General features: G+C 44.5%; 2 protein-coding genes across 4 annotated transcripts; both read left to right on the top strand.

Moving 5' to 3' along the window:
* The first annotated feature begins 380 nt into the window (after positions 1-380).
* ARID1A (AT-rich interaction domain 1A) lies at positions 381-20,224 on the top strand. The gene is made up of 20 exons (XM_053454472.1): positions 381-1,828; positions 9,913-10,113; positions 10,202-10,600; positions 10,710-10,823; positions 11,183-11,423; positions 11,932-12,021; positions 12,113-12,280; positions 12,535-12,817; positions 13,161-13,300; positions 13,378-13,487; positions 13,579-13,788; positions 13,884-14,088; positions 14,210-14,342; positions 14,425-14,579; positions 14,713-14,848; positions 15,249-15,365; positions 15,524-15,614; positions 15,997-16,885; positions 17,039-17,169; positions 17,262-20,224. The coding sequence occupies exons 1-20, from the start codon at positions 1,163-1,165 to the stop codon at positions 18,912-18,914; spliced, it is 6,132 nt and encodes a 2,043-aa protein (XP_053310447.1). The 5' UTR covers positions 381-1,162; the 3' UTR covers positions 18,915-20,224.
* Positions 20,225-21,638: 1,414 nt separating this feature from the next.
* On the top strand, positions 21,639-24,220 carry PIGV (phosphatidylinositol glycan anchor biosynthesis class V). Of its 3 annotated transcripts, none has more exons than XM_053454480.1 (4): positions 21,639-21,655; positions 22,284-22,400; positions 22,510-23,601; positions 23,741-24,220. In XM_053454480.1, exons 2-4 carry the CDS (start codon positions 22,320-22,322, stop codon positions 23,981-23,983), a joined length of 1,416 nt encoding a protein of 471 aa, XP_053310455.1. In that variant the 5' UTR covers positions 21,639-21,655; positions 22,284-22,319; the 3' UTR covers positions 23,984-24,220. The 3 variants fall into 3 exon arrangements, with proteins under 3 accessions (XP_053310455.1, XP_053310456.1, XP_053310454.1); XM_053454481.1 differs by lacking the exon at positions 21,639-21,655 and adding an exon at positions 21,679-21,742; XM_053454479.1 differs by lacking the exon at positions 21,639-21,655 and adding an exon at positions 21,777-21,877.
* Positions 24,221-24,588: the final 368 nt, after the last annotated feature.

Here is a 24,588-nt window from a genome sequence, read left to right as displayed (position 1 = left end):
ATTCAACAAAAGACTCGGAGAGAACGCGATCGTATAAACATGAGAACACGTATGTACATATATATGTACGTCCACACACGTGACCAGCACGTTGCTTAACCGCACAATGAGCTTGATGCCGGGCGTACACACACACACACACCTTGTGACGCAGCCGCGCTATAAGGACGCCCTTCGCGATCACGTGACATCTATCCTTCCAGCTTCCCGCGCTCCCCCTCCCGGGTCTTATCGCCCGATTCGCCTCCTTGTTAGGCTATCATATATAAATTACCAATCCGGTCCTTTTAAGCAGATCCAGGTCTTGCTCCCTTTCCCTGTTCTTGAACCTATGGGATGAAAGTTCCTTTTCCGTGATCCAATGCAGGTTCCTAATCCTATTCGTATCCTGGCACCTGTATTGTTCCACTTTCCAAGCTTTACTTAGCCAGTAAAAGAAAGACGTCCCAGTCCATAATTTACTGCCGGGTTTTACGTCCCGTGCTCACCGCTCATGTAAGATAGCAAATGTCCTAGCCTGTAGCCGGTTCTTGGCCGATTTCCATGCCCATGCGAAATATCTCCAGCTCCAGGTTTTCCAGCTTCCATTATCGTGTGAATGATTCAACACAGCCTTTCCTCCCCTTACACTGAGCTTTGCAGGTCTCGTCCGACTCCAGTTCCAAATTCGATCTCCAGGTCTTACTTCAACTAGCCCATAGGGGTCGGAGTTGTACATTGATTCCCTGGCTTTATTTCCCCTTGTGGACGGTCAGTGATCCTGCTCCAGTTCCTGTGAGTAGTTCAGTTCCGGGTCTTACAGGGGCTCTCCCCTTGTGAGCACTCCAGTACCAAGGCTTTAGCGCTTATTCCATGTGATCCGGTCCGTGCTCCATTCCGCGGGTTTCTCTGTGTCTGCGCTAAGTGCAAGAAGCCAGCCAGCCCGGATTTCTTCTTGTTTGCCAGGTACCGGGTTTTGCGGCCTGTAACTCCCCAGTCCTGGACTCCAGCTCCGCGCTTTGCGGCCTGTCACTCCTCCTCCTCTCTCGGTAAAATGGCCTCTCCTCCTCCTCTCAACCGCCTCGTGTCCGACTGAGCGGCTCCCCCTCCCCTCCTGCCTGAACCCAGCCCGAGAACACCGGGGGGGAGGCCTCCTTCATCCCCAACCTCTTCTCAGACTTTCATGGCTGCCCAGGTGGCCCCGGCCTCCGGCCCCAATTTGGGGGGAACCCCGCCCGCCGCCGGCCCCGAGCTAAAGAAGAGCCCCGGGGACCCCCCTCCTCCCCCGTCCGAGACACAAACGGAGGCCCCGGCTTCGGCCTCAAATGACTCTGACCCACCGGAGGCAGCCAACGGGACACGAGCTGCTTCGGCCTCCTCTCTCCAGGAGTCCGGTGATACGCCTGCGGCCTCCTCCGCCTCTTCTCACCCGCCTAGCGGGTTTGGCTTTTCTCCTTACCCCAGGGGAGTCTTCCAGCCGGGTCCCGGCCTGGACTACCCGCCGCCCAATGAGGCCTACAACTCCTACCCGGCATACCCCAACCGGGCCTACCCTCCGGGGTATCCTCCTCCTCGTCCGGCCGCCTCCTCAGGCAAACCCCAGGCTCCGGCCTACCCACCACCACCTCGCTTCGGGCCTGCGCAGCCGGCGGCCGCCACCCCAACCCTGAATCAGCTGCTGACAGCGCCGAGCCCCGGGCGCGGATACTCTGGCTACCCCGGGGGCGACTACCCAGAGCAGCACAAAGGACCTGAAGGCTATGCATCTGGCTGGGCCGCGGGTCAGAGGGGCGTTCATCCGCCGGGTAGCCCCGGGAGCAGCAGCCAGGGCCTGCCCAGGACACCGCAGGTAACAACATTGGCAACAACACAGGGAGATAGAGGGTATCGGTGCAATAATCGGTAGGGCTGAGTCACATTGTGTGGGTAAGGGGGTTAAAAGGAGACAGTATAACCAAAAATAGGGGAGGGATCATCGTGGACTATTGTGTGTATGTGTGAAGTGAACATGTGCAAATGGTGAAATGCTATGTGATCTTATGGGGTACTTTATCATATCGTATTGATTACTATAGAGGGGTCATAAGGAGGTAGCCTATGGAGAGTAAGTCACAAGGTATACAAAAAACCATAAGGGGCTATGAAGGCAGTGCTGTAGAAGGGCCATACATCGAGTTAATACAGAAAGGCACAGGCAATGTGGGGAGGGGGGTGCAGTGGCAGTTATCAGGAAAGGCTGTATTGCAGAATGGAACCCAGTGTTGGTGGGAATGGTGATTGCTAATGACACGACCCTCAAGTTGGTGCACAGGCTTGCACTTTTTAGGTAGAAATGTAGCATTCTTATTGGCGTGTCTTCTCTATACAAGGTATTGTGCTCATTTTAGGGTTGTGCATGGGTGAAGGTTAAGAAATCTCATTGCATTGTCTGGATCCTAAATAAGATAATCTAGGGCTAATGTTCATAATGGAGTACTATGAGGGATATTGTTCTGATTTGTATTCTGTCCATATACTTGGTATGAATTTGTAGTTAATGCTCAAAGTCTTGGTGGCCTCCATGGGGAAGTATTTTTGCGGGTGCATTCAGGTGAATGCAGCAGTTTGTATATTGTCAAGGTCGCTACTGAAATGCCAATTTTTAGGTTTGAAGTGAGTCTCGGGTACATGCTTACCCTGCATAGTTTAAAATACATGTCAATGTAAAGACTTGTCTTTCTGTCTGGACCTTCTAGTGAAAATGTAGTCTTAGGAAGGGCCAAAAAATAACACGGTATACACTGTTGAAAATACATTTATGGAATAAATCATTCCTACAACACTTGGTGAATGTACAGGGGTGAAATATTAAAATATGTATAGGAATGCTATAACGCTACCAATTTTCTTATCGAGTGTTAAATGTAAGGGAGATTGGCACAATGTGGCAACTAAATCATTAGAAAACTACTATTTATATTCCTGCTGATAGTAATCAACTCCGGCAAATTACTAGACTCAGGTAATTGTGATACAATACTTCCAAAGTTGGTGGAGTTGTATTATGTATGTGGATGCAGATCTCTATTTTAATGTGGATTTTTTTTTCCCTTTTGATTTTTAGATGATGATGCTCATTAATCCATACCTGTGTATTGCCCATCTCTTAGTTGACTTGTATGTAGACTTTAATTCCGTTATGTTGTGTGCAGGCTAGTATTGCCCTTAAGTCTACTAAACTCAAATAACAGGATGTTTTAAAATATTAGTCTTTTTCATAAGATCTTGTGTTCAGGAAGCTTGAAACTTGCTTGGTGCAGTCTATAACTGTAAACATATAACACCAATAACGGCTGCCTAGGATGTTCTGGTCAAACTGCATTATTTATTTCAGTGGAAAACTAGGCTGGCGTATACACATTCCCAGACTTTATTGAAAGTTTAGATTTGGAATTATATTATAGTTTTGCGTATTCAATCTGCTGCTAGTTGGGTGCTAAATGTCAATGGTTTGCCCTCTCCTCCATGTCAGGTATTGTAAGAACGGTTATAGCTCTATAGTAAGATAGACTTGGGTAACTAAGTGAGTAACACAAACGAAGAGCTCAGCCTATGGTGAGACATGGCATGTGGGAGTTGCTTGGTTGATGGTCCCTGGATCTCTATTCTTTACCACAGGGAGGAAGGTGGCATAAACGATCATCCCGTCTGCGGTGCCGCAGCCTTTATTATCTAGTATCGGATAAATGGTAATCCAGAGCGATTTGGCAAAGTGCTGTTGCCACAATACCGTAGTGCTTGATCGTCATCTTGTTCGATTCAATTTAAATAACTGTTTGTTCAAATATAAACTAAGTTTAAATCAACTAATGTGTGACCACATTTCTAAGTGACCTATCTACACATCAGTAGAACAAGGAGAGGTATGCTTTGTAAACAAGTGTGTACGTTGGAATAGTGGGCCCAATGTGCAACAGAAGTCCCACCTTTGCTTAAGTCAACGCATGCTTTATTTGTGAATGTTAATGGTCTTTGTCCCTTTTTGATCAAAAAAATTATCTAATATCCATGCACCTTCACCAGCAAATGTATATTAAAGGGACTCTTCAGTGTCCAATGCAGCCTTAAAGTAGTTTAATGTTCTTTTTTGGTAAGTATTTTAACATGCGTTTATTAAAACTGTTAAAATTGAAATGCTTATCGTTGGACGTACCGCCCTTTCTGCAGTCGTGTTTTTCTACCACGGCTACTTAAAGCTCCTCCTTAGTCCCTGGGTTGGATGCCCTTTCTGTGCATCCACATGGCAGGGTTTTATTAGAACTCCCCTTGAATTCTTGCTGAGCCGATGATGGAGAGGACTGGCGGCAAGTATGTGTGGATGCAGGCGATGTGTTTGGCAAAACACATCGCCTGCAAACCAAGGAGCTTGGCAGTTATCAGGGAGACCCCAATGTAAAAAAGGATCCGTCAGTTATTGTATGCACTAAATTGTCTAATGGCTAGTGTGCTTTTTAATGTTCTAGTGCTATATTTAAAGCTTGGTAGCTATGATGCCCCCCCCCATAAAAGCATATGTATAAACTGGAATTGTGGTCCATATGCACATTTGTGGGAGTAAACTGTGATGTGCAAGAAAAGAATGAGATTGCTGACCAAGGAAGGTGCATGTAACGGTATTTAGTTATATTAGGCTCTGAGGCAGTGTCTTCCTTGATATAACCTCTTTCCATTAGTAGTGCTTTACAGTCCTGGCTGAATGCTTCTGTTCTCCCAGCTGTCTATGCTGTGCGGCAGATACCAGGCTAAGGGTTGCCCTAAATAATCAGGACAGAGTAAACCTTTGCAGACTTTTCTGCACAACTGTAAGACGGCATGTGTTTTGTTTTTTTGTTTGTTTTGTTTTTCTTATTACCACACAGAAATTGTAAACTAAATGCCGAAAGGTTGGAGTCATGAAAAATCCAGGTAAAACCTGGCAAGCGCATAGGTCAGTCAATGATTGTTGCCTACTTCTGGGCAGTGGCCCTGCACAGAGGACTTCATGGTACACGAGTGGTCAATCACACACCATAGGCTTGTCATGTTGCATATGTGCAATGTGAATGTCCTGCTGTATGACCATGACAACTTCTAAAAGCATCTATACTTGTCCTAGAGGCTTAGTGATTTTTTTTTTTGAAGTTTTTATTGTTGGTTTTTGTTTTTGTTACACCTTGTGTAGATGTTTTTAGTAACGTGGAATATCACCGGAAAGGTTAGACAGCTTTTATAATGTTCATGCTTGCAGGAGAACCTTTGCTTAAACTAAGTTATGCAGATGATTTCTATGCTCTTAGAAAGCCAGAAATGTGTTGGTTTACACATATTAGATATTTAGTATAAAGGGATACTCCAGCCTCATATACACTTTATTGCCTGTCCTTTGACAGCGATGTGATGCCCTTTTTAAACTGTGTTTAAAAACTGGAACGCCCAAAGTGCATTGAGGAAATTCTGCCGAATCTCCACTACACATTTGCGCCCCCCCTCCATCTCTTAGCTATTTTCCCATGCAGGAGGTGTTTGTCCGAACAATTACACATACTCATCTCCAGTCAGTTTGAGCGCTGGCTAGATGATCACTACAGCCTGTGGTCTATTGAGACCTCCACTCGCATGCATGGAATGCTCTCCAATTGACTTACTGGAGGTAAGTAATATAGTTTATATTGGAGATTTTAATGGACGCATATGAATGTACTTACAAAATACTTTCATGAACATGCGTTCCCTCTTGCTTAAATCACTACCCTTTACTGTTCCTTTAAGCAGTAATGGACAAAGCCAGTGTGTCACCCTATATAAATCTCTATGGATGCATCTTTACATAGATTCCGCAGTCCTACCTCTTTAAAGGGATGCGTAAGTGTCCAAGGCAGTCTCCTCAAAAAAATGTGTATTATAGTGCTATGTAAGTCCCTTTAATGTGTTTTAATTAAAACTGCAAAATATGCACTTTTTTTAGGAGAATCTGCAGTGTCCCACCCCTTCCATGGTCTTATGTTTGCCACTGATTGGTAGCTTCCTGGGCATGCATGTGGTGGTCTCTTTAGATATTTAGGGCCAAATGCATTTGCTGGGGGGGCACCACAAAATGAAGGGGACCACTCAGTCATCATGTACACTAAAGTTTCAATAAACACACTTTACCTACAGACTGGAGGCTGTCATTGTCAGTCATGTCATGTTTTGGGGGACTTTCCTTGTCCAAAGCATTGGGCAATGCCAATGAAGTCTGTTCCTCAGACTTCCGTTAGCTAGTGTCCAGCTGCGTGGTTAACGAGCCATTGTAGTTTTACCTCTAAAGCAGTGGTAGAAAGAGTCAGGGTGTTTGAAAAATAGAATTATTCTGGCAGCTGCATATGAGCCATTTGGCATAACAGAGGTAGAATGCAAACCATCTACCAAAGCCGGTTTCCACAAGAAAATGGCGCATCAATTTTGATAACTTTCAATACCATACTAGTTATTTATTTAAAAAAAACTATATGGAGTTATAGCTTTTGAACTTACCATTGGCTCCCAAATTGTGTGTGCTTTGAACAGGGGTTTGAGTTGGCTCTAAGTTTGATACATTACCTACTACTTGTCATGTCCTGTTTACCCATTGTACAAAGCTGCAAAATATAACGGCAGCATATAAATCGTATGTATTTTTTATATAGCGCCATTATATTTCTCAGTGGTATATAATGTAACAATCGTACTTGCAGAACCGACTCAAAACCCTGCTCAAAACACACACAAATAGCCATGGTTAACGGTTCAAAAGCCATAACTCTAATGTCTTTTTATATATATAATTACCCTTACTTTCTTTGAACGTACTGTTTAGTATTGGGATTCGTGTCTATCAATTTGTCATTCCCTGTTCAATATTCTGTTGACTTTTATTTGTGAAGATTAAACATGTTAATGAAGTACAGCTAGAACACAAACTGTTCAGTTTATATTTACTTTCCTTGCAAGGGCCACACAGTACATATGAGAATGAAACATGTCAAAACATTAACAAAACTAAGTACTCAAGCCTCTTCCATGTGGTTGAGAAGAAAATTTTCATATCCAATCTCTCCAATTCTCTTCATACATTAACGTACGCATTGGGGCCCAGGGCATGTATGTAAAACCAAAATGTACTTAAAGTAAAGCACTACTTTTTTTTTTTTTCTATTATCAATGTGTGTACTGCATTTCCACCACAAAATGCTCCAAAGATTAACTTATGTGCTGGCGGCATGCTAGGATATGTCCATTCTCCCAAAGCAACTGTACATGAACAGGAGTAGTTGTGCTATAACTTTGTCCTTAAAGTAGGGGTACTTAAAGCAGGTTTATGGCTGTACACTGTATGTTTTTACTCTGTCCTATACTCATTTTACACAGACTGGAGCTAGGCCCCCGGTTCCAAGATATTTTGTAAGTGGTCACCTTGCTTCTCCAACTCGACTCTGAAGAGGCCTTACAGACCTTTTGGCAAAGTGAGGGCAATGTCTTGTGCCACGGTTTACAAATTATTTTACTAGGTTTGACAAAGATCTGCCATGTTGCTTAGGGACTCATTTTTATTTGAAAGCTAGATCTTTTTTGGCACCAGGGACAGTTTTTGTGGAAGACAATTTTTCCATGCACCGGGCGTCGGGTGTTTTCATTCAAGTGCATTATGTTTATTGTGCATTTTACTTCTATTAAATTTATTATAATACTCCACTTTCATTCTCACTCTTTATTTATTTCACTATTCTTACTACCCCCTCTCCTCCCCTTCTCACTATCTACCCTTTCCCCCTTTGAAGTTAACTTACCGTCCAGGAGTCCTACAGTGGGAGCGAGAGGACTTGGTCTCCCTACTCTGCTGAGGTGCGCGCTGCTTCACTGCTGAGCGCCGGAATATGACGTCATTCCGGCACTCAGCATGAAATGCCGGCACTGCAACCGAGCTAGAGGCCTCGCGGAAGAGACTGAGGGGGGCCGAGCAGTTGTGGAAAACTTAATGAGCAACCACTCAGCGCCCCTCTCTCTCCTCTGCGTCGGGGGGAAAAAAGACGATGTTTGAAGCCATTGATTCTGGGACATGTGGTCACCCTATCGTGCGGCCCAGTTGCTTATGGGCCACGTACCGGTCCGTGGCCCGGTGGACTCCCCTCCTGATTAAACTTATCAGGTGTATAAAATCAAGCACATATACAACATAGGCCGTAGAATGGGTCGTACTGAAGAGCTCCGTGACTTCAAACGTGGTCATAGAATTCCACCTTTGCCCCAAGTCAATGGTGGCATTTCTGGCCTGCTCTACCATAAGTGCTATTGTTGTGAAGTGGAAGTATCCTTGAGTAATGGCTCAGCTACTTCAGTCTTCCTTTAAGTACAGAATAAAGTTCACAAAGCAGCGCAGTATATGTAGCTGGTACACAGAAACCAGGTGTAGTCGCTATTTTGTTTATGCACCAGGATAGAGCCCTGCACGGGACTGTTTTCTTCCCGCTGAATTTCTGTCCATTACACGTTGCGGGAGCAAGCAGTGTTCCAATCCCTCCCGCTTCCGTAAACATTCTGTCACAGCTTTTGGAGACACATACTCGTTCATTCCCTCAGTCACGCATACTCGTTCATTCCCTCAGTCACGCATACTCGTTCTTCCCTTACCTGAACTGCAGATTTCCCGCGCACTCCCGCAAGGCTGCCTTCCCTTTGCTCGCACTATTGGTCCGCCCAGGGGAAGCAGGAACAGAGCAGAGTCATGTGACTTAAATTCACGTGACTTCACTGGGTTCCTGGATGGAACAAGAGAAGACTATGTATGCAAGCAATGCGAAGGCAGCCTTGCAGGAATGCGCGGGATTGCTGGGACCCGCAGGTACAACACCCGAAAAAACGCCCACACCCTCAAGTTTTTTGCATCCCGATGCAGTCCTCTACACCAGGGCAAAGTGTTACATCACTTATCACAATTTGGATAAACTTTAGAACTAGGTATGTGTGAAAGGTTCAACTTGATGGACTCAAGTCTTTTCAACATACTATACTATGATCACTCATTCCTACATGGAACTGTAGCTGGGAGCAGGGAAGCATGCTATTTGTATTGAGTGTTCTGAGGAATCCCTCTGTTTGCATGAACAAAACTAATAGCGGTAGTACATTTTTAAATGGCATATGAGGGCTGGTGTGTACCTCCATTGAGAAGGGGGGGGAAACATTTTGTAGCTGTACCATCTGCGCAAGCAAACATACTCTGTCTATGGTATTTCTGTTTGTGGGTTTTTTCGTGCTGGACAGAATAAGATGCTAAGAACCTTGTGTTCTTCTGGATACTTTTTATTTACACTCAACTCTGCTGCTGTTCTCCACCCCCTCACTATGCTTAGCAGTCATGCAAATTAGCCATGTGGCCAACTCCCAAGGCCAGAGTCCTCTGCCCCCTCCTATTTTATCTCTTCTCTATAGCAGAAGGACTCTTGGTTAGGTGTGGCGGGCTCAGGAGGACAGATCTAGAATTGCAGCAGTGAGTCCTCCCCCAGCCCCCACCTCGTGTCCCTACAACACAGATCCTGTCATTCATTGCCTGCCAGCGCTCAGCACCAGACAGTCGGCTCTTGGCCGCACTTCAGATGGGTGTACAGCTGGGACCTGTTATACTTCGGCTGCTTGCCCTTCTAGTTATAAATAGCTCTTGCTGCCTGCCTTCATTAGCCTAGTCCCAGAGGTAATGAGCAGGTTAATTATTGTGGGAAGAAGGCATGCAATGTGATGTTGGCCTCAAACATATAAATGGATAGTTTTTCACCCATGTTAACTACACAGCATGCAAACATTAACTATGGATATTAGAAGTCAAATGTACAAAATTTGTAAGTGTACAGTTTGGGTTAAATTAGATTCTTGCTATGAGTGATTTTTTTTTTATGTCCATAGCCTGCTAGTCCCATGGATCAGATGGGAAAGATGCGACCCCAGCCATACGGTTCAGGTAACCCATACGGTCAACAACAGGGAGCTCAGCAGGGACACTCTGGGTACCCAGTCCAGCCTTACTCCTCACAGACCCCCCAGCGATATCCCATGACTATGCAGGGTCGAACTCAGGCAAGCATGGGCATGCAGTATGGGCAACAGGTATAGTTGAACATCAGTGTTTTATGGTGACCATATAATTTTTTTTTTTTTGTGAATTGTTTTCTTCATGATTCTTTTCTCATCCTAGATGGCTCCATATGCTCAGCAGGGTCCTGGGTCCTATGCCCAGCAGAGCCAATCTCCATACTACAACCAACAGAGCCTTCATCCTCCTCAGCAGACAACACCCCCACAGACGCAATATTCGCAACAGCAGCCGCAAGCTTCCCAGTCATATTCCCAACAGACCCCTTCTTCTCAGCCACCCCCTACCCAGGCTGTGCAGCCCACATTTACCCAACAGCAGTCTCCATCTCCTTCTCCTTATACACAACAGCAGCAGGGTCCCCCGACAAGCTCTCAGAGTCAGTCACCATACACACAGACTCCACAGTATCCTAGTTCACAGCAGCAAGGGTCATCCTATCAGTCACAGGCAGCACAGCAGGGTGCATCTTATTCCCAGCAGCGCTTCCCTCCACCACAGGTAAGTGGTCTTTATTTCCATTGTACTTTGTTTTTAAAAAGTTTTGTGCCAGGACCTTATTGTTCATGTCATGTCAATGCCTCATGCTCTGCTCCTTCTTCTCTCTCAGGAGCTCTCTCAGGATTCTTTCACATCCCAGGCTTCATCCACTCCGTCTTTAGGTTCCAGCAAAGGACAAGACGACCTTAGTTTAGGGATGCAACCACGGCCCTCAAGTCTCCCGGTGAGCGAAATATGTTCTCGAATGCATTCCTGCGTATGCATGTTTGTGTGTAAAATCCTTGTCGCATTTGGGTTGGAAATGTGGAAGATTATTCCAAGGTTTTCATGGACAGACATTTGACCCAACGTTAAAAAATCTGAATTTAAAGAGCTAAATTGTAATTTGTTTTCTGCCCTGTTCACAAGTAGTCTTCCTATATTTGTTTACCATAATTACCTTTTATAGTTTTATGCTGTACAAAATGTTAATATGGATCTAAATCAGCTAAGTGGATCTTAAGAGAATATGTATATACTTTTTTTTTTTTTTTGTGTGTGTGTGTGGAAAATCTTATTTTTAATTTTACTTTCACATTCTAGGATCTCTCTGGCTCTATTGATGATCTTCCAATGGGTGCAGAGGGTGCTTTGAGCCCTGGAGTTAGCACTTCTGGGATTTCTAGCAGCCAAGGAGAGCAAAGTAATCCAGCCCAGTCACCTTTCTCTCCCCATACCTCTCCTCACTTGCCTGGCATTCGTGGGCCCTCACCATCTCCAGTAGGATCCCCAGCAAGTGTGGCTCCATCTCGTTCTGGACCCCTTTCACCAACCGCCGTTCCTGGTATGGAATTTCAGACTCAAACAAAAATTTGTAAACAATAAAAATGGTTAACAGAAAATTTTGTAATACTAAAATTACCCTAATATCTAAAGATTTAATTTACAGCACTAAATATATATTGCTTGTATTGAACCGGTCTGTTTTTCCCCAGCTGTGCCACTCTGGTAACCCTGAACTGGGTCAAGCAATTCCTTTCACAGAATATGAATAACTAGTACGTTCTACTTAACAGTAACGAAGACTAGCTAAAAGCAAATAAGTTACTTTTACGTTTCCCCTTCTTACTGTTCCTTTTGGTGGCTGTTTGCTTTTGCGGGAGGAGAAGGGGAAATAAACAGCACAGGCAACTGATATGATAGTTCTGACATCTCAGGCAGTTATCTGCTTTCATTATTTAAATGTTTATTTATTTATTTTTTTAATACAATAATGCTGATTTGAAAGGTGGGTTTTAATACATTTTTAAGGTGACAAGATCCCCTTTAACTTTACATGGCCCTATTCACAGGAACTCAAATGCCTCCACGTCCACCAAGTGGGCAGTCGGATGGACTGATTCACCCAGCAATAAACCAGGCTGGCCTTGGACAGGAGAGGGGTGAGTTCTGGACAATTTCGACAAAATACATTTTGCAGCGACCATCTAGTATATATGTAGAACTGTCTACTAGCATTTCCTTATTTTTCAGGGTACATGCAGAGGAATCCACAGATAACTCAGTATGGCTCGCCCCAGCCTGGCCCTGCGCTTTCCCCACGCCAGTCAACAGGGGCGCAAATGCATGCAGGAATGGGTCCCTATCAGCAGAACTCAATGGGAAGCTATGGCTCTCAAGGGGGTCAATATGGGCCCCAAGGTGAGTTCCTGCTCCTTTTTATGCAAAATCAGACAAGCTAGCCATCAAGTGGTTTGTAAGTGATAACAAATTGATGGCATATCTATAATGCCCCAAGTTAGTTTTCATGGGAACTTGTGTTGTATGATTTCTGTCAATCAACAGTAAAATGTATTTTTGAGCATTGATAACTAACCAAAATATTCATTTGTTGCTATGTGATCATACATAAGTTTATTTTTTTATATATATTTTTTCCTCTCCTTTCTCTGTAGGAGGGTACCCTCGGCAACCAAATTATAACACAATGCCTAATGCAGGTTACTCTGCAGGAGGAATGGCTCCATTGGTTGGAGGAGGGCAAATGCATGGACAAGGAGGCATGTCTCAGTATGGGGGACGGATGGGCCACTCTATGGGTAACAGGCCATATGGGCCAAATATGGGTGCAATGCCTCCACAGGTGGGATCTGGGATGTGCCCACCCCCTGCTGGTATGAACCGCAAAGCACAAGAAGCTGCTGGCATGCATGCCACACCCAATTCCCTTCAAAGCAGGTGAGCGAACAGCGTTGGGTTTCTTCTACATTATGGCTTCTCATCTTATGCTATAATCCTTGCTGTACTTCAAAAATGTTTAATTCCAGATACTAAATTTGGAGAGCTTTGTTATACACTTGTGGATAGTTATGTCTTGTATAAAATGGTATAAATATTTTTTGACCATTTGGTCTCCTAACTTTTTATTGTACTGTCCTGTAAGTGCTTGTGCATGGTATGTTCTCCATATTTAGTGATAACTTTAATTCTTGTCTAAACATATATCTTGGTAAATGTTCTCAAGGACAGTATGTATGCTTGCTATTGAGTCACATGCATTTTTTTTCTTCATCTCATGTAGGTCTCCAGGATATCCTAACATGAACCAAGGTGGGATGATGGGATCTGGCCCTCCTTATGGGCAAGGAATGAACAGCATGGCGGCTATGATGAATACGCAGGGCCCTCCCTACATGGGTGGCAACATGGCCAATAACTCAGGTGTTTGATTGTTTTGGGCCTTTGGTGTTTAATTTTGTGCATATCTGTGTTGTACTGATGCTAAGGATCTCTTACAGGCATGGCTGGCAGTCCCGAGCTCATGGGTCTTTCAGATGTGAAATTGACACCAACTCCAAAAATGAACAACAAAGCAGATGGAACACCAAAATCAGAACCCAAATCTAAGGTAATATATTGGATAACAAGTATTTAACAAAAAAAAATGTTTTTACTTTTTCCTTATTGTGGAATTTTTCACAACCTTGTTCTACCCACAGAAGTCAAACTCCTCAACTACTACAAATGAGAAGATCACAAAACTGTATGAGCTGGGGAGTGAGCCCGAAAGAAAGATGTGGGTAGATCGATATCTGTCCTTCACAGAGGAGAAGGCTATGGGCATGACAAACCTGCCAGCAGTGGGCAGGAAGCCTCTTGACTTGTACCGGCTTTATGTGTCTGTCAAGGAGATTGGAGGGCTCACCCAGGTCAGTTGGTGCAATTTTTTTTTTCCATTTTTTTTTTGTGCTTTTTTATTTATTTTTTTCTTGAGCCTTTTTGACATTGGGTAATTTACTTCCAGGTAAATAAGAACAAGAAGTGGAGGGAACTTGCAACAAACCTTAATGTGGGCACATCAAGCAGTGCAGCCAGCTCCCTAAAGAAACAGTATATACAATGTCTTTATGCCTTTGAATGCAAGATTGAGAGGGGAGAGGACCCGCCACCAGACATATTTGTATCAGCAGAAGCTAAGAAACAAGCTAAAATCCAGCCACCTTCACCTGGTAAGTGGTTCTGGAGCCCACCTTGGGTTTTTCTCGGAACTCTCCAAAAAAAATGTCAGTACAGTAAAATTGAATGTGATTGTAACGCCTGCTAAAGTTGTTCCAAAACTGTATCCTCCAGCTGGTTCTGGATCCATGCAGGGACCCCAGACTCCACAGTCAACCAGTAGCTCAATGGCAGAAGGAGGGGACCTTAAGCCCCCAACACCAGCATCCACTCCACACAGCCAGATGCCTGCCATGCAAGGCATGAGGTGAGAATTGCAGTCAGTGGGGCACACTCTTGGGAATATCAAAATGTTAATTTGGTTTTAACCCAACTGTCTGTCTTCACAGGAACAACTCTGTGGGTTTACAGGATGCATATGACGGTTCAGATACCTCCTACCAGAAGAGAAACTCCATGACTCCTAATCCTGGGTACCAGGCTGATATGATGGGTAGGATGTCATATGATGCCAGCAAGGATCCCTATGGGGGCATGAGGAAAGGTTTGTGGCTGATAAACCTCTAAATTAAAATATCCTTTATTCCTTTCTCCCTCCTAGCACCCCACCCTAGCGCATTTTATCTGACTAAAGGGTTTAGTGTGGTCAGTATATTCATGATTCCTTTATCCTTCAGGTGCAGATGCATTCATGTCTTCAGGGCAGGGACCTAGCGGGTCTATTGGAGATCCCTATGGACGGACAGCAGGTCCTCCAATGTCCAACATTGCACAGCGTCCTCATTATCCCTACAGTGGATATGACAGAGTGAGGTGAGTGAATATTGCAAAGGCTGATATTCAAGGGGAAGCTTGATTTAAACACTTCATTCTGTCTTTAAAACATTCACTGGCTTTTTGGGGAACCTATGTTCTGCTCAGTGCTTGATAATGATCAGCCTTGGCCTCGTTTAGGATTTTTAGCTAATGGCAGTCAATCCTAATGCAGCATGACTGGTGTTGTTTTAATTATACCAAGATTAGTCTCTTGCATAAATTCATCTGTATAAATAAACAGATCTTCATTATGACAGTTTATCCTTTTACATGCCCGTTGCTGATTCAATTGTTATATTGCATTGATCTGGCAGTAAGCTTTGGCACTGGGTGGCTTTGTGGGAAATTGGTAAGGTAAGATTTAACTTTTTTCTTTTTTTTTCCCTTTCCAATTCAGAGGGGACCCAGGCCTAGGCCCTGAAGGGGGTATAGTGAGTGGGGGAACTCAGCCTAATATGATGCCCTCAAATACAGACAGTGGCATGTACTCTCCTGGACGCTACCCGCAGCAGAGGTGAGGACTTGATGGCTTGGTGTATGTGCTTTAAGAGAGTGTTAAGAGCATAAGATATAGTTGAGTTATACATGGCGTCTGGATGTTACAAAAGTGTGAAACCTTCATGTTAAAAGGAGATATAGTAATCATAGAATATATGCTCTATCTTCTCTTAGGCATGACTCCTATGGTAACCAGTACCCAACACAGAGCACAGCCTCAGGCAGCCCCTACCCCAGTCAGCAGAACCCAATGTACCAGCAACCTGTAAGTGTCACAATGTGCAACTTGTATTGCCTTCCTGCCTTGGTTTGCTGTTACCCACTTCATATATTTTTTTTTCTACGCTTCCCAATGTTTAGTTTGCTTTTTATTTTCTTCCATGGGTCAGTTTTCAGTGGCTTGCAGCTCCATGGTTTATCCTCTTCCTGTGTTTCATTACCCTTCTCTTCTGAGAAGAGATGGCATGCTGTTTTCTTGGCAATATACCCTACTTGATTAGACAATTTTATCTGCCAATCTAGAATTGCATAATTCTCAGTCCCTTTCCTACTATAATGTGCTGGACTGAACTATGCATTCAATATGGCCTTTCACACAGTTTGTATCTTTAAAGCTTCTTTATCAATCCACTTTGGTTCTTCCTCAGAACTACAAGCGACCAATGGATGGTAGCTATGGACCTTCTTCGAAACGCCATGAGGGAGAGATGTATAGTGCTCCATACAGTGGGGCACAGGGTACCCAGGGTCAACAGCAGCCGCCACCCCAGCAACAGCAGCCCCCTGTTTCTGGAGCGCCAGCTCCACCTGGGCCACCCCCTGCTGCTGCCACTTCTCAACAACCCCAGGATCCTTATGGGCAATATGGGAGCAACTATCCACAGGGGGGAGAACGACGGCCAGCACCATCTGGGCAGAATCAATTTCCGTTCCAGTTTGGACGTGAGCGGGTGTCTGCCACCCCAGGCAGCAATTCCCAGCCACCTTTACCCCCTAGTGTAATGGGTAACTCTGGGGAGGCATCCCAGCAGGGAGCAATGTGGCAAGGCAGAAGTGACATGAGTTACAACTATCAGGGCAGGCCAGGGCCGCCCCCTGCAGCTACTCAGGGGCCTGGCTATCACACTGGACCTCCTAGAGGAGAGGAAATGATACACTCAGACCAGCGCCTTAGTCATGAAAACCAGTGGCAACCTCATGTTAACAGGCAACAGTCCCCTTATGTGCCTGCCCCAGGCCCACCTCTTACACGTGCCCCACCACAGCCTGGGTACCAGGCTTCCCCTAGCATGCCCAATCATCTGCCTCAGGTAGCTAGCCCTGCCACTCCTCGGCCCTTGGAGGCCCACACTTCACCAAGTAAGTCCCCCTTCCTGAAGATGCAAAAGGCTGGACCACCTGTGCCTGCCTCACACATTGTGCCCACACCGACCCAGCCACCGCTTATCCGTAGGGACATTACTTTCCCTCCTGGGTCTGTAGAAGCCACGCAACCTATTCTGAAACCAAGACGAAGACTGACATCCAAGGATATTGGTGAGTGTTTTTTAAGTGGGAATAATGTGTATTTTTGTTAAGGTACAATGAAGTCCAACTTACAGAAACATTATTTTTGCAATCCATATGATAGGGAGAAAAGCGTTGGGTTTTTTCTACTTTCTCTCTAGCCTAATATCCCATTCTTTCTAGGAGCACCAGAGGCTTGGCGCGTCATGATGTCTCTGAAATCTGGTCTCCTAGCAGAGAGTACCTGGGCACTGGACACAATTAACATTCTACTGTATGATGACAACAGCATCATGACCTTTAACCTCAGCCAGGTGAGTTATACTAATCTTTATATATGTTTGTGTGTGTATTTTAATATAGAAATCAAAATCGGTCAACCAAAACTATTTTCTTATATTTGTAGCTTCCTGGGTTGCTGGAGTTATTAGTGGAATATTTCCGTCGCTGCCTAATTGAAATATTTGGCATCCTCAAAGAGTATGAAGTTGGAGAGGCTGCTCAGAAAAGCCTTCTGAAACCTTCCATCAATGAGTTTTGCAGTCCTCTTGCAAGTGATGCTGAACTAAGTGAGGATGAGGACTGCCAGTCTTTGACAGATGGTGAACCCCAAAGTGAGGCAGAAGGAGAGGAAGAGAGGAAAGCATTTTCTGCCCCCTGTGCTGCTGGTGATGATTGCCTTAAGCAGGCCAGCAAGTTTGATAAACTCCCTGTGAAATTGGTTCCGAGAGAAGATGCCTTTGTGTTGGACTGCTCACACAAGTTGGGCCGCCGACAAGAGTTTGACAGTGGACTCTTGCATTGGAGGCTAGGAGGTGGCGACACAACGGAGCACATCCAAACCCACTTTGAAAGGCGCACTGAACCATCTGCCCGCAGACGGCCACAAACTAAACGACGCTCCCGAGAACAAGTTTCTGCAGCAGAGGATACTGCCCCCACCATAGATGATGTCCTGTGTGCCCGGCCTGATTCCTTGTCACCAGTGGCCAAAACAGCAGATGATTCAGAGTTTGCATTGGGAGGTAGCTCACCTACACAAAGCAGGCATGGTCTGAAAATATTAGAGGATGAACCACGCAGCAAAGATGAGACCCCACTTTGCACACTTGAGGAGTGGCAGGATGCGCTTTCACGGCGATGCGTGTGCATATCCAACATTTTGCGGAGCTTGTCGTTTGTTCCAGGCAATGACTTGGAAATGTCGAAGCACCCAGGGCTGCTGTTAATCCTTGGGAAACTTGTGCTTCTTTACCACAAGCATCCGGAACGCAAACAGGCACCTCTCACTTATGAGAAGGAAGAGGAGCGGGACCAAGGAGTGAGCTGCAACAAGGCAGAGTGGTGGTGGGACTGCCTGGAGATGCTACGTGAGAACGCACTGGTCACGCTTGCTAACATCTCAGGACAGCTAGACCTTTCCCCTTACCCAGAGAGCATCTGTTTGCCCATACTCGATGGCCTGTTACATTGGGCGGTTTGTCCATCGGCTGAGGCTCAAGATCCATTTGTAACTTTGGGCCCCAATGCTGTGTTATCTCCTCAGAGACTAGTGCTGGAGGCCTTGAGCAAGCTAAGCATTCAGGACAACAATGTTGACCTTATCCTGGCCACACCTCCTTTCAGTCGTCTAGAGAAGCTGTATGGGACCTTAGTGAGGTTTTTGAGTGACAGAAAAAATCATGTGTGCAGGGAAATGGCAGTGGTGCTCCTAGCTAACTTGGCACAAGGGGACAGTTTAGCAGCCAGAGCCATCGCGCTTCAGAAGGGCAGTATTGGAAACCTGCTAGGCTTCCTGGAGGACAGTCTAGCAGCCACCCAGTTTCAGCAAAGTCAGGCTGCCCACTTACATGGTCCTTCTGCCCCTTTTGAGCCCACCAGCACGGACATGATGCGGCGGGCATCCAAAGCCCTGCTGGCTTTGGCCAAGGTCGAGGAGAACCATACAGAGTTCACACTGTATGAAGCTCGCCTGTTGGACATCTCTGTCTCTCCACTCATGAACTGCTCTGTGTCACAGGTCATCTGTGATGTCCTGTTTTTGATTGGCCAATCATGACGGCAGCAGGGGGACATCCTCCCAGCATCCTCTGCGCCTCCCGTCACCGTAGAACGGAATCTTCCCTGACTGGTTCCTCTCCCACTTCTTTCCCGCTCCCTTTTTTATTTATGCAAAAACTTTGTCTCAATCCACTGTCTGCCCCAGAGAGGAGACATGGCCACCATTGTGGACCTTCCCTTTGCCCTACTTCCTCTCTGTGTTTTGGTGTTAACCAAAGCTACTGTATTTCAGTGAATTTTTTATTATGTGGGGGGAAGGGGCTCCACTGTACTTTACCTCCCCTCCCCCTTTCTCTACTGCCCCATTTTTCCCAGACCTCAACTAAGCCAAGCATTGGGCCTACAAAGTCTAAGGAGATAAAGACTTCTAAAAGCACCAAGGAGGGATGTGGAATCCCTTCTCCAACACCCCAAAAAACTTGCAGGATTGCCACCACCCTCCTCACCTTTAGACTAGAATTTGTGTCCTAACCCTTTTAAAGAGATGAAAACTGAAAAAAAGCCTGACATAAGACTTTACCTTTTTAACTGTGCTGAGCAACCCTGCAGAATCCAACCGGAGCTGGAAAAACCCCACAACCTCAAAGACTCCAGATTTAGGTTTTTAAATGGAGAGCGACTGAGCGCTTTTTAGTTTTCCGGATGAGAGACGCAGAAAGGTCGCTTTTCCCCCAAAGTTTCATGTGAAGCAACACCCTTACCTCTTTAAACTTAGATTGTAATAATCGGAGATCGCCTCTTATAACTGGTTTTAACCTTTAGCTTGTAGGTTGCAAGCTGCGATGTCTGTATATATATGATGATGTACATTAAAGACACACCTCTTGTATTCCTTATCTTTCCCTCACTGTCATCACACCCCATTCTTCCTCCTGCAGCTAAAGGGCGCATGGTTACTCTTAAAGATTTAAAGAGTATAAGATAAAAGGCCCTAGCCACCTTGCGGAGGCAAGAGTTTCCCAATGGACTGTCCCACAGCAGCAGTTCCCATTCCCCCCGTTTCTTCCTAACCCCATCACCTTTGTATATCCAGCAATCCGATCAATTTTTAAAGGATTATCTTCCCGTTTCCAATCAAGGTGTGAGGTTTTGTTCCTTTTTTTTTGGTTTTGTTTTTTATTTTGTTAGTTTCAGTTCCCAAAACCATTTGAGATTTTTTTTCCAGCAGTTTCTGCATATTTGTAGCTCTGAAAAATGTAAATTTCTGCCTTTTTTTTTTTTGCTTAATGAATATATCATTTATTCAGTATGAAATCTTTATACTCTATGTTCCCGTGTTAAGAATAAATGTACATTAAATCTTGTTAACCGTTTGTGAGGTGTTTTATATCCACACTTATGGCACCAGTGACGAACATGTAGTGTTTGCTGACTAACTGTGGTTACTATTAACATTATCGCAACACTGAAAATGCTCAGTTCCTAGTGCTTATTTCCAGTCGGCCTCCAGGTGCATCTTGCCCATCTGTTGCAGGCGTTCAGTTGTAACATCAACAGTGCTTGGGGTGAGAAATTTTTGGGGCGAAAAAGTTCAACATAGGGTTGGTCTGCTCAATTTCTTTTGGCAAATGAGTAGTGCTGCAAATGGCGTGGGCATTTGTTTACCATTGGGCATCAATGCAGAATGCAGTCATGCTATATAAATTGCTTAAGGTTGTTCTTGGGGGTTCAAAATCTCGCCAGAGAATTAAGTAGTGTATAAAAACAGCATAACAATTTTTGTGTTAGGAACATACAAATTTTGTGTTAGGAACATAAGTCTAAAACTGTATTTATCTGCACTTGATAATGAGCTGCAAGTTTGTAGTCGGTATCCGATGTATTTAAAGCAAGAAGTAATGGGCACAGACATAGGCCAAACGGTTCTTATTTGGCATAATTTTGTTTCTAGGTTTTGTTTTTTCGTTTTTTTTTTTTCTTTTTGTAGTACTGGGAAAACTGCTTGGCCCTTTTTTACAACAGTTTTTGCATATATATGCAAACATTGATTTCACAGATCCCACAAATGTTCCAAACTATTAGGATTGGGATGTGAGTGTGGAAAGCAGGGCTGTCTAAAGAGGGTGCACTCGGTGGTATAAATGTGGATTACATTCTTTACTTTGTCACTTTATATTTCTGCCACGAACAGAAAGCAGTTGCTCTCAGCCATTCCCTCTCGTAAACCCCAGTGTGTGGGTGGTTAATATGGCTGTATAAAAAGTAATATCTTATGTTCATACAGTTGATTAAGCATTGTATATTTTATCTATGAGAACATCAAGTATCTGGCAATATTCTGGTAGTGGTAGAAGCTGCGTCACTGAACGGCGTTTTTCTGTTCAGCCGAACAGCTGTATGTATTACTAGACGCAGTTCAGGCAGCATTAACGGATTATGTGCGTGTTCGGTGTAGCTGTTCTAGTCTTCTTATTATAAATACTTTCCATTGGGGGTTATGGCGAATATTTGCCTAATGGCTGTGTCGTTTTGGGCTTTGCAATTGTCTGCCAAGTGTATGATTTATAAAGGTTCCCTTGTGGATATTTGAGAGGGGAAGAAATATATTGCCACTAAATGAAAAAAGCGCGCATTATATTAAAAAAAAAAACCGTTCCGTTTTGGATTTATACTGATTCGGGCATAACTCATTTTAACGTCCGCACCAACAAGTAATAGACTGATGGCGGCTTTCCGGAAGCTGGCGATGGCAAATTTCCTGTCTGGCGGAAGTGACGTACCCGGAAGACCATAGCTCAGGTGTGCTTTACTCGTATTTCATCGTTAACAACGCCCTTTTTGTGTTAATTCTGTCGCGCGATGATTTCTAAAATCGCATAAATCTTGGTACGCTATACGGTAAAACAGAGGAGCAAGTCCAGGCTGTTTCGCGAATGAAGCTTTGCAGCGGCTTATGTTCGAGGTTGCTTTATTATTTCTTGTTCAGGCGCTCCCTCTACCGGGAGACGTGAAGTTAACGCGGTAACTCGTGTGTGTGTGTATATATAACGGCATCGGATTTCACTGCGTTCTGTAATGGGGGGGGTCAATTAACGTGTACCGCATAACGATTTTGATGTATTTAAACAAAATGTATTCATTTTAGATGCACGTGGTATGTTATAAGTGTCATACACTGTTTCGGTGTTTGGAATCAGATAGATGAGCCTGTGATGTGAAACACAAGAGTTGGAAGGAAATGCACTGGCATTTTAAACCTGCTCCCAGGGGCCAGTATAAATTGGGCATATGGACGCTTTGAACCCACAACTATTTAAAAGGAGTCCACTCTGCTTCTCCGTGTATTTATGAACATTAACACTCCATGCAGCAGATCCATGTTTTATTTTGTTCATGGAAACAGAAGTTGCATTGTCTACCTTTCCAGGTCTTGTTCCGGTGAAGTTCACTGAAGCCTACCGAAATGTGGGGTGCCCAAGACCCATTCATAAAGGAAATAGTCCACTTTTCCTTATGCTGTCGAGGAATCACTCTTGTAATGCAGGTAAGAGGTGTCTTCCTTGTGGTGTTATCACTATATTTTGTGGTGTTATCACTATAACCATGCACATAGAATGTAAAGTGTTTTTTTTTTCCTCTTATCTCTCCAACAGTTTGTGTTCAACACTTTGATACCAGATCACCAGGCCGATGCTTTTTCCCCTCCACAAACCTCTTCACCCAGTTTTGGGGACCAACTGACGGAGCTGCTTGTAGGGGGCCTAGGACGATGGGATGCCAAGCATTTCCTCTTCATTGCAGAGCATGGATACCTGTATGAACACAACCTGGCGTTCTTCCCTTTGCTCCCACTTAGCATTGCTGGTGTGGCACATGGCTTACTTTTGCCGCTAGCGTCGGTGCTCAGCTTGCACAGTAGACTTTTGCTGTCGGCTGTTTTGTTGAACTGCATATGTTTCACCCTAGCCGCAGTCTCCTTGTATCTTCTTGGCTGTCTGGTTCTGCAGTCACGCCGTAATGCCTTCCTGGCAGCATTACTTTTCTGTATGAACCCAGCCTCCATCTTCATGACTGCTGCATATTCAGAGACCGTGTTTGCATTAGCTACCTTCATTGGGCTATGGCAGCTGGAGAAGCGCAAGACTCTTAGAGGTTGGGTCTTTCTATCCTTTGCCACGGCTGCCCGTGCTAATGGCTTAGCTAATGTCGGCTTCTTTTTGCATTCAGTAGTACAAGCAATTGTGGTAGGACCGTGTAATTGGGTCAAGACTAGGAGGATGTTTTTAGGAAGCCTGGTAGTCATTCTGCCATTTGCCATATTCCAGTCTTTTAGTTACTGGAAATTCTGCATGGTGTCTTCAACAACAGAAGATGTACCTAAAGAACTACTGCAATTGGGATTAAACCACGGGTATCGTATATCGGGTAAAAGCATACCTGTCTGGTGCTCAGCCTACTTTCCTGTAGCATATTCCCACATCCAGAGTGAATACTGGGAAGTTGGATTTCTCCGTTACTTTCAGCTCCATCAGGTACCAAACTTCTTCCTGGCAGTACCTGTAGTATTACTAAGTTCTAGTGCAATATGGGAGTATGTTCGTGCCAACCTACATCTATGCGTGACTCTGGGACTTTTTGGAGTGCAACAGAAACCCTCTAGTGGATACTGTGGACCTCGAGTTTTCCTGTACATTGCTCATATTGCAGCACTGATGGTTTTTGGAGTCCTGTGTATGCATGTGCAGGTAAAAAGATATTTGCTATATTGCAGTATGTGATAAGAGTATATATACGTGTGACACTTAGTGTAGGCTGTGTGAATATATCACTCTTAGGTGCAATTTTCAATTTGTGCGGTCTCTAAATTGTTTCTCTTTCCCTTAGGTTCTCACTCGTCTACTTTTCTCTTCCTCTCCTGTGCTATTTTGGTTCTGCTCTCATAGACTCCAACAGAATGAGCCATGGATGTGGGGGCTTGAGAGAGGTTATTTAACATCCAATCCTGCCCTGCGCCTCCTCCGTTCTTGGACATCACTACAACCCCAGACAAAAGCTGTGCTGGGGTATTTCCTAACATATTGGATCCTTGGAACAGCTCTGCATGTCAACTTCTTACCTTGGACGTAGCTGTTGAAGTAACTAGGCCGTGTTAGCATATGCGCTGTAAACATATACACCCTTGTGTGTTATACACACAGCGTTGGGTTTCATGAAGGGTATATACTAAATATAATATATATACATATATATTTATTTGTTTAAGCTGTGTGATCAAAGCAACCTGTGTAAAGCTTATTTCTAACAGCACACTGACATCGCATCATTGTTATTGAGTAATAAAATGAAAACATTTCTATATAAGTATGTATGTATGTGTCGTCTTCTTTCATGGGATGGTGATTAAAATTAATGCAGAAGCTGCTGCGTGTGACACTTTACAATTTAGTGTACTCGTAGGGGTAACAGGATAGTTTGCAAGAAAGGAAATTAGAGATTTGGACGCTAGATCAAGTCTATGCGCTTGCGTGCAAGCCAGTGTGCAAAATGCATCAGGGTAGTTTTTGTTTTCTTTAAATTTTAGAATAACTATGTTGTCTTTGTGTATCAAGCAGCATACCAGTGTGGACTATTCTCTCTGTAGTTTATTTGGCCCCTAATAATGTTTAACTGGGGAGATAAACCAGCAGTCTTAGGTTCTGTACAAACATACAGAACTGGTTGGCTTTTATATT

The sequence above is a fragment of the Spea bombifrons genome, chromosome 2, assembly GCF_027358695.1.
Source record: "Spea bombifrons isolate aSpeBom1 chromosome 2, aSpeBom1.2.pri, whole genome shotgun sequence".
NCBI lineage: Eukaryota > Metazoa > Chordata > Amphibia > Anura > Pelobatidae > Spea > Spea bombifrons.
The sequence above is the reverse complement of the archived record's forward strand: the minus strand, read 5'-3'. Positions and strand labels throughout refer to the sequence as shown.